The 10,553-nt window shown below is 43.6% G+C and overlaps 1 protein-coding gene across 2 annotated transcripts in view; it reads left to right on the forward strand.

Moving 5' to 3' along the window:
* RANBP3 (RAN binding protein 3) overlaps nucleotides 1-4,425 on the forward strand; it is a 64,638-nt gene extending 60,213 nt beyond the window's left edge. For both annotated transcript variants that reach the window (XM_033081961.2, XM_033081962.2), the window contains one exon: nucleotides 173-4,425. In XM_033081961.2, the coding sequence (XP_032937852.1) occupies nucleotides 173-216 (44 nt within the window). In that variant the 3' untranslated portion in view covers nucleotides 217-4,425. The remainder of the gene's footprint in view (nucleotides 1-172) is intronic.
* Nucleotides 4,426-10,553: the final 6,128 nt, after the last annotated feature.

Genomic DNA, 10,553 nt, shown 5'->3' on the forward strand with positions numbered 1-10,553 from the left:
CTTAGTCTGGAGAAGGCATATGCAAGGCAGGGGAGGAAGAATTCTATAGTTCTCAACTCTCATTGAACACCTGAATCTGAGACTTGTGTAGGCTGCTTAGGATGGGTCTCTTACTGCAAGGCAAGAAACACAAGATACTTCTTATGACCAAGAACTGCTTTTATTGTTTCAGGTCCTAATGATGAAGGTGATGGGCAGAACATTGGTAGCACATAGCAGATGTTAGCCGATCTGCTTGCAAGGCTGCTATGAACACCATCTTGCAGGCATCTCCGGATACCCCAGGCCAGCGATTATTTCAGGCAGTGTTGAAAGCTCCAGGACTTAAGACTGTGCATCTCTGTTCTGTTTGTTTGGGTTTTTGGTCTGGATCAGTAGATTCCACACAAAAAAAAGCAGACTTGGAAACTACCTGAATGTGGTTTGGGACGTTAAAAGCTCATCATATTGATGAGCAAAAAAAATAAAAATCCAACCCCAAAACGACAAAAACACAAAATGCAACCACCCCCAACCATTTCTCTTCTTCCTTGTAATTAAAATGGCACATTACAGCTTGTCACAGCTTTTCAATGGGGCCTTTTGGCTGTTTCTTCAGTAGTTTGTGTCTTTGCAGGTCTCCAAGATAGAACTTTTCGACACAACTCAAATTCTGCTTTTAGAACCCCTACTCCCCTTTACGCAGGAAAACCCGGTCCTCACCAGCTCCTATGCTCACTGGCTGCCCTTTTGGGTTCCTTTTTTTTTGGACTGCAGATGGGGCAGGATATGTTTTTACCTTTTAGTCCCTTCATAGATTATGGATGTGGATGCCATTGTTTGCTGTCTAGTGGTTTGTAAACAGAAAGAAACAAAACATTGTGGTTCACCAGAAAAGCTTTTTTTAACTCAATAATAAGAGACTTTAAAGTCTGCAGGATGTTTTGCTAACTCCTTTTTTCTTCCCATTTCATTATTATTTTTGGGGGAATTATATTGTGGTGAAACTTTTTTATTTTAGTTTTTCAATAAGATACTCTTGTGTGTTGAAAAAGTGAAGCTATTGTTTTGTACTGTTCTTTTCTGTTACTATTTAAGGGAGAGCTAAGCCACTAGATGTTGCATACAGTTTTTCTTAGAAAACCTTGTTTCTGTGGCTACAGTAAATTGCAGGAGGCATATAGGTTACACCTTCAGAAAAGTTAATGACAAAACAGCTGTTACCCCTTGGAAGAATAAAATAGGCTCATGCAATGAGCTCTGCCAGACATTAAAATAAATTTGTTTAATAAAGTAGCTCTCATTTAATGGCTTGATTCAACAAGCCATTTAACTACCTGCCTGACTTAACTGTATGTGAATAATCTTACTGAAGTCAGTGCAACTCTTCATGCTTAAAGTTTTTTTTTTTTTTAAATCTCTTGTTGAATTAATGACCTTAAATAGAAAATTTAGCTTCTAACCCTTCCTTGTCCCTGTTTTGTTTCCTAAAGTCTTGCAGCATGAAGAAGGTAATACTGCCAGCCTTGAGTAGTTTGGGCTGAAGGTTATTGTATTCTGTTCCACCACAAATAAAAGCAAGAATGTGTTTTTCTGTGTGTAATTGAAGTACTCCTACTATAACGATAACTCACTTTTGGGTTTTTTTTTTTCTTTGGATGTTTTTTAATCATTTGAGCCTTTTGTATGAAAATTGAGTTTTATTTTCTTATTGGAATATATGGTATGTTCTTTTCCAGCAAGTTTGGAATTCAGTAGTCACCAGGTCACTTTCACTATAAATTCCCCAATTTTTTCTGTTTCCTTTATAAATAGTTTGCCAATAGGTAATTTCTGACTTGCATGCTTGCTCCTTTGTAGGTTGAGGACCTAAAATGCATCACCTAAAAGAAAATGAAAGGGGAAGAAGCATTTGATGTAGTATTAATTGAAAACAGAAACCCAGGTTATAGCACAAAATCAGCTTTGAAATTGAGTATTCAAATAGCAAAACAGTCCTTATTGCCTCTATTTTAATGAAACACACTTTTCACTGACAGTCAAGAACAGGTCTAACACTTTTTTCTGTTGCTAACCATCACTGAAGACTTCACTGAAGACTGATGCTGTTGGGGCAAAGGGTGTTTTTACTTTTCCTGATAGCCAGTTGAAGGAACATCTGTGATTACTTTTCTGGCAATTGAAAAAGGCTAATGATAAGCTGTGCCACTGCGTCTTGGTTCTCTGGATTGTCTGCTCATGCCTTCTTGCATTTTGGTTTTCTTTTTCCCCCCTTAGAGTTATGGGGGTTTTTACCAATGAACAGACCTGTTCCTGCACCCCCTAGTCTTGCCATGCTTCAACAGGAACATGGCAGGATCCTTAGTACCCACCACACAATTGTTTCTGCATCACAAGGTCTGGGGACTTTCAAGTAAGTGGCCTGCATTTTTGGATCTGGGATCTTTTTACATTGTTGAGATACTTAGATTTAAACTACTCTTTTCAAATACCCTTGCACTGTAAATTTGTTTATTGTCAGCAGTTTGTTCACAAGGAAAATTAATAAGGTGTCTTGGCCAGCGTGGCCCACTTCTGAGAAAATAGGCATTATTTCCTGGTCCCAGGCTCCATGCTGAGACTCACTTTGAAGTGTTTTACCTAAAATGCATTGATGGTGCATGAGGATTCAGAAGAATGGAATAAGCATGCCTGCTTTGGGGTTTGGTAGACACAATCACCTACAACTTTTTTTAAAAATTGGCAACTATTTACTGATACAGATTTTATTTTTAGCCAGAAGCTTTGCATAAATGTTTATAGTGAAGGCAGAATTGTGTTGCTGTGCATCCCAACATAATTGGCCATGGGTTAAGTTCAGGCCCTGCCCAGCAAGATACAGTTAGGCCAAAGCAAAACCCTAACTTAGCTTTCTGCTTTAAGCCTTAGTAAGCCAGTAACAGGCAAAACTAGATGATGCCCATCTGTCTCAAAAGATCTATGTAAGACAGTCATATCAAAATGTACATGGTAATTACATTAAAACCTGTCTTAGCAAGCAAGTAAACAAAACACCCTGAGCCCTGCGTTGTGTTTCCTGTACTGAGCAGCGGCTGTTCAAGAGGAGGGTAATGGTGACCAGCTCTGCTGCCTTCCAGCAATCTTCCCCTTGATCTCACGCCTACTCCATCTTTTCCCTTAGGCCTCCTGTTAACTTTTGTGTGGTGTTGACAATTCCTGTATAGCCTGTGTGGCTGCACACCCACACGGGCACAGCCTTTCATATTTCCAAGTGGAAAAGAAATACTGTAGAGTGTAGAAAAGTTGGGAATGCTTGCTGATGACTTAGCAGTGTACTGTGGCAACCAGGAGGGCCGTATATGTCCTGAGGGAATATCAGGTACAGCCAGGCAAGGGGGAGGATTGTCTCTGCTCTGCACTGCAGCAGCCTCACGTGGGACAGTATTGGGCACCACAGTATAAAGACATTAAGCTAATAGAGAGTGTCCTAAGAAGGGCCCCAAGGATGGGGAACGTTCTAGAGGGGAAGCTGTATGAGGAGCTGCTGAGGGCTTGTTTTGTTCAGCCTGGAGGAGGGGAGACTGAGGGAGACCTCAATGCAGTTTTCAGCCCCCTCGTGAGGGGCAAGCACCAGTCTCTACACTCGTGTGACCAATGACAGAGCTTGAGGAAACAGCATGAAGCTGAGTCAGGGGAGGTTTAGCTTGGATATCAGGAAGTTTTTCATTCAGAAGGGTGACTTTAGAACTGGAGCAGACTCCTCAGGGCAGTGGTCACAGCACCAAGCCTGAGTTTCAAGAAGCATTTGGACAATGCTCTCATAATAGGGTGGGATTGTTGGGCTGCCCTGTGCAGGGCCAGGAGCTGGACTTAATGATCCTGGTCAGTCCCTGAAAATGTTGCTAGAATGGTGAGGTCACTGAAACCAGAAGTAAGCCTCTTATCCGTCAAATGAAAAGACACCCACAAGAAATACAAACATTAAGGTAAGAGAATGTTGTAATCCAACATCTTTCTGTAGTCCAGTTCCCAGTGCATGATACATTGCTTTAGAGAAGACAGGGCAGGAAATTACCTAAATAAATGAGTCTTCAGCCATCCTGCCCTAGTACTAGGGTGGGAGGTGACCAGATTGTTAGAAGTCTGCAGGAGTAAAAACCCTCCAATTTTGTAATGGCCCCTCTCTGTTCCCTGAAGTATCAATTGATTCCATTGCTTGGGTATTACTGTCATTAAATGACTGTTCCTAATGTGTCCCATTCTGCCGTACAACTGGTCTTTTGCTCTCCCAATGAGTGTAGAAAATGGTTTATTTGCTTTCTAGAAACGTAACATATTTCAGAATTTACCATGTTTCCCATAATCTTATCTAATTTTAGGAATTCCGGTTATGATAATTGCCATAATTTGTCATACAAGATTTCATTAAACTGACTTTTCACTGTGTGCTTTTTTTTCTGGTGTTATGTGGTCTTTCTGTACACTGGCTGACTTAAATTGAACTCTAGTCCATTGTGTGGGTAGCAGATTTTTAGACAGGATGGTTTTAAAAGATTTGTTTTTTTCTCTCATGTGCAATCAGCACAGACCAACACAGGTGCAAGAGAGGATTGCTAAATCAGACAAAGTCTTGATTCTTTTTTGCTAGGTGAAAGTACAGGTATCTCATAAAGAAGTACTTACAGATAATTTCTGTAAATAAAGGTCTCATTGGAAGATAGTATTCAGATCTCCCTTTTGGCTGACTCCTTTCCAAAACTCTTCCTTTTGCAAAGATATGAAAGCTGATTTTGTCACTGAGAACACTGGTAATTCTGTTGCATGGGTGAGCAGTGATTGCCTTTTACAAGGGTATCTGTGAATTAAATGTGGGTTTATTTTAAATGAATCACTCCTGATCAAATTCTGGTAGCTTACATTCAACTTCTAATGAAACTGGAAAAGTCAAATGGTGATGTTTGTTTTCCTCTTCTTGTTCCAGATACCAGGAGGTGTCATTGAGCCCCCAATGCAGGGTCTCTACTGCTGGTACCATGTACCTAAGCATCCATGTGCTGACAGTACACTGTCCTCTGAAAAACAGCTTGCTGTCTGTAGTCCATTTAGCAGACAGGATAAATTACTGGTCTAGAGAATTCAGAGAACAACTTCTGCTGCAGACAGGAGACCTATTGGACAAGGCCCTACAAAAAGCTCCCAAGAGGGAAGGATGGGGAAATGTTTTGAATGCAATTTGCTGATGGATGGTTCTGGCATTTCTGAAAAGGTTTTGGAGATAGAAGGAAGCCCAGTTACCTGCAGCTTGTAATGTGATGGCAAGCCCCTCCCCCCTGTTTAAGGATACTAATATTCTGTATCAGCAATTTTGTTTATCAGCAGTAAAAATATTTGGAACAAAGTTAGTGTTTTAAGAGTAATGTTACATTAATTATGTGTTCCTTTCACTGGAACTTGCCTGTTTATAGTAAAGTAACTGTTCCTTCCTATCATAACAGCTCTCTGAACAGTGTTGACTGCCTGGGGAGAGTCTGCAGCCCAGGGATGTGTATCTGCTAAATAAATCCTACCAGCAGTGTAGCAAGGTCAGGTGCAGTCTATTCATGAGCCAATTGGAAAGCTGTACACACCAGGGTGCTGAGCCTTGCATCTACAGGCATTGTACCTGCTGCAAAGCAGAAGAGATGTGAATTCTCTGTCCCACCTCCCTTGTCAGTAGAAGAATATTATGAATAATATTGGGATACAGCTTCAGACGAGCTTTTACAGCTGCTTGGATCCCAGAAAGCTATTTGTTACTTAATAGTGTAGAGTAATGGTGTTACTTAATGGTGGAGTTTGGCCCTGTGCAAGATTCAGTGGCTTCTGTATGTTTTATTGGGGAAAGAGCATCTGCAGTGTGTGCCACCCTGCAGGCGAGTGCTTTCTCTGTGCTGCTGTCCTGCTGAAGGGTCACACAGCCCTTCGTTGGATGTGCTTAGGAAGAGCTTTGGAGAAGGGGCAAAGTTGTTCTAAAAAATGCTTCCTGTATTAAAGTACCAGTGAATGCCTCATGGTGGCATTGGTTCTGTGTGCAAGAACAGCAAGCTCTCCAGCATGCAAAGGACAATGTGCCCAAGCCGAGGGACAATAGAAGGCCCTCTGTGAATGCACTTCACACCAGCTCCTTCTGGTGCTGACAGCTCTAGAACGGATGTGAATTGCCTGTTGCATTTGAGCACACTACAGCACATCTCTGGTGTGATACAGCCCAGTGCAGTTGCCAAGCCCTGACCGTGCCCCTTCTCCTTTCCTTTTTGCCAGGGCTCATGGAGCCCTGACTTTACTGCCGGCAGGATACAGTGCTACAAAAAATTCCTTTGGATAGCAGAGCATTAGCATCTAACTCCAGCTGCTTTGAGCTCCTATCCCAGAGAAGAGGTACTGTGGGGGACTCAGCATACTGGAAAATGCAGAAATCAAGTGTTTAATAATGCTTTTTGCATACAGGGAAAAGAGGTAGAGCAGTGACAAAGTTTGAGCTAACAACAATAGTCATAGACCTGACTTTGATTTTGGAGTTACTTCAAGAGTCGGGAAAACAACTGAAAGCGCTTTGCCCTTATTGTCATTAAGGGATGTCACTGATAGGGAAGAGGCATGCTAATGTCTTTGCAAATTATTCCATGGGTGAGGGTATGTCTTAATGTCTCTACTACCTTCAAGCAGCAGGTTTGTTACTGAACCCATACAGCTTGAGTCCTGGAACAGGCAAGTGGGGGACTCTGCACAAGTCTGAACTTCTGAACTTTGGGATAAGATGCCAGGTTCAAGGGGGGATATGGGGTAGGCAGTTTGGGAAGGCTGTACGTTCCTGGTACCTCACCCAATGGGGGAAGGAAGAGGGCAACGTCTGGCTGGGAGTTTCAGATAAAGGAAGACTGTGCTCTCTGAAACTTTGCGAGAGAAAACACTGTGGGTGCATGCCCCAGTGGACTCTCTCCCTTTATTTGAATAAAGTTGAAGGACTCCTGTGTCTTCTTTGTGGACACTGGCTTTTCAGAGCGTGATATTTCATACAAAATGGGGACACACCTGGGATCTTTCCAACCTCTGGGTCTGACACATGACAAGAGGAGCTGGAGGCGCACCTCACCCAGTTTTAGATGACAAGCTCCCTTCAGCCCTGGTGGCACTGGGCAATTGATTGGGGTCCCGAGACATACAGATAGACTGGGGGGCGTCTGTGAATATTCAACAGGAAAGGACCACGGGAAATCTCATCAGTAACTAGGATGGAAATTTCAAGGAGTAAAACATGGCAGGATGCCCAGAAGGGTCAGTAAAGGAAAGTTGAGAAAAGGTCTCAACTATAGGGCTGTTGATCCCAAAATGCCTCTGGAAGTTCCTTTGGGAGAAAGTTGGGATGCTTTGCATATTCTCCCAGAGGCAGATAAGGACATGGACACCAGCAGGAGCCAGTAAGGGGAGCTGGAAAAGGGCCTTAGCAATAGGGGATGGATGGTTGTGGATTGAGACAGGATTGGTTGAAGGACAGTGTGAAAGGAATATGGTTAAGAAAAATAGTAAAAAGACTATGTAATAAGGAAAGAGAAACCAATGTTCTCCACCTTATCTTCAAAATCTGCAGTCTAATACAGGACCAGCTGCAAGTCTTTTGTATTCCCTGCTTCCAAGATAGGGAAAACATAGAGGTATTGTTCCTACACCCCCAGTCCTTATGGAGCCATGGTGAAGGATTTGGGTTTGTCTGCTTACTACTCAGGACTTAAGGGGGTTTCTCTGTGGCGTGCTAAAGCTGGGAGCAAGACTGCAGCACCAGCAGCTTCGGCTGGGGGCCTGCAGGGAAGGTGTGGGACTGAGCCGAGGCTGTGGGACAGGCAGGGCTCAGCTCCAGGAGGTGCCCACAGCTGCCATTCCACACCCATGCCCCCACAACTTGCCCGTCCCTGAGGCGCTGTATGCTGTGCTTATCAGCTGAGCTGCGCCAGCGTCTGGTGCTTTACAGAGCTCATGGTGCTGGCAGAGTGGCTGGGGGCCTGGACAGGTGTGCTGCAGGGATGTCTGGACATTGGCAGGACAAGGACCAGCTTTGGTGTAAGAGACAACGTGTCACCAAAGCCTGGCTTGATACAAGAAGGGATTTTGTTTGGATCACCAGGGAGGTGCGTGATTCTGCAGAGTTCAGAGGCTGTGGGAGGCTGAGAGCCCTCAGGCAGCAGGAGTGCAGGCTGGAGAGGTGGCAGAGTGGGCCCTTGCAAGAATTGATTAAAAAGGCATGACAGATATATAAAAAATATGAAAGAAGGGATGAGGCAAAGGTAAATAAAGGTACAGGCAAGGATAATATCACAATTTTTACAACCCCCGACAGGAAAAAGTGTGCAGGGAAACCCAAGACCAAAGGGAAGGGGGTGGCAACCAGCACAGTGGTTGGGATGAAATCAACGTGCCATTTGTAAAAAAAATAGAGAACATTAGAAATGGATTGTTAAGGGAGTCAGAATCTCCTGTTGTACTGGGGGCATTCCACACTGGAGCCCTTGCAGGACTGAGAAGTGTCCTAGTTTCCTAGTGACACGGGAGCCTCTCTGTCTACTTTGAGTTTTATGCCGAAGGGGGGACAATTGTAGAAAAGTCTTCTTTTGATAAGTGGTAAAGATGAGCAGGTACATTTTATTCAGTTGCTGTTGGTGAATGAGGGAGATGGGTTTGAAATACATACATGAGTTTCTGTTTGTCCCTAGTTGTAATTGTGTTTGCTAGGAGGGAATTTGAGGACTGAATTGGGGAATGCGAGTTACTGTCATGAGATGTGACAGGGATGCTAGCGCTTTTGTGCTGGTAAAGCTTATGCTAAAGTGAACCTAGAAGTGTGCATAGTCCCAGTGGAATGTGGAAAACTGGATATGGAGTCTCTCCATATCCTCAGTTTACTCTAGACATAACCTGGACGACTGGTACCTAAAAAGCAATACCCTCTTTGAGGGGAAGGAAGGAAGGGGTTGTAGCCTGTTGCTGAATCCCTGTTACAGGCAGATCTTTTGGAGCCATGTATAACACTCCTATACAGTGATAGATACCAGGTATGCCAGATATATAGAGCCATGTATAACACCCTATAATACTCCTACCCTGCCAGTTAGGGTGCAGGACCTAAGAATAATGAAACCCAGGTATTCTGCCGTCCCAGATCCTTATATCATCTTGAGCCAGGTTCCCTCCTCACACTGCTACTATTCAGGACTTGATTTAAAAGATGCTTTCTGGAGATGCTCACTTACAGAGCACAGTAAATAGTATTTTGCCTTTGAGTGGGAACAATATTATTTGGGCAAGATATTAACCAAATTTACTCCATCCCTAGGAATTGGGTTATTGCAGTATGCAAAAGACTTACTTCTATTGGGAGAATGGGAGGAGGTGGTAAGGGAAGCCACCAAACCATGGTTTTCTGGCTGGAGGGGGGCTTGGAGTGTCTGAAGAGAAGGCAGAGATGACGGACAAAAAGGCTGAATGGGGCATATTCTGACTGAAGGTTTTCAGTTTATTGGCCCAGATGGGGTCCAGGGAAACTTGGAGGAGCCATTGCCCAGGGCTGAAGGGGCACTGTGACTATTAGGACTAATAGAGTATTGCACGACAGTTAAAAGAAAGATTGATTAATGCCCCAGCTTTAGCTCTCTCAGGCCCGGAAAAGGAATTGGAACCTCCCTTTACTCCCTGTGACTCACCTGCTGCCAGGGAAGGAAGGGAAGGGGGTGGGGTATTGGTGCTGTCTTTTCTACCAGAGGAGTTGGAGATAATTAAAAGTGGTGGAGTAGAAGAAGGAAGGGAGAATTGACTTACAAAACCAGTAAACAGCAGCTGCCGTGAGTTTTGATCGTGCAAATGTTAAAACAACTCCATTAAGGGAGTCACTGTGAGTCTCCAGGATTGGCAGAAGCCTTCCTCAAGACTAATTGCCTTGGGTCTTTTTGTTTTAGCAAAACGAGCAACTGAGGGGAACCTGGGTAAAGTTAATAGCCAGGTACAGAGGAGATTGCAAGGCTGGGGAGTGACCTAGGGCTAGACTCCTTTCCAAGGATACTGGGTATAGTTTGCTGAAGTGTTTCTTTTACCTCTCAGGATTTGGATTTATCTACCAGCAGGGCCACAGTTTGTAAAGACACCTCATTCCTTTCACCCTTTGAATTAATTTTCCATTTGGTGGGGAGGTGAAGATGTGTATTTAAACCAGTATGTGGCCAGGATTCTGTCTTGTGAAATCACTTTGACAGGAAGCCCAGTTAGCACAGACACTGCCTTTGGACTTTGCTGTTCAGAACATCCAACCAGGACAGCAGAGCACAGGTGTACCCATCACACTCAGGTCAAGGTCTCTAGAGCTCTGGAGATTTGGATTTGTCAGCAGGAGGAAAAGGATGGGAGACTTCAGATTTCAGTCGCCAAGGTTCATCTAGAAGGACCTCCAAAGATTAGTGAGCTTATATGAACTGTCATTGTCCACTTTATTCTCTGTATTTACTGTATTCTCTGTTTCTCTGTATTTGCTTGCCACACCTTTGAAAAGTCAT

The sequence above is a fragment of the Catharus ustulatus genome, chromosome 29, assembly GCF_009819885.2.
Source record: "Catharus ustulatus isolate bCatUst1 chromosome 29, bCatUst1.pri.v2, whole genome shotgun sequence".
Lineage (NCBI taxonomy): Eukaryota > Metazoa > Chordata > Aves > Passeriformes > Turdidae > Catharus > Catharus ustulatus.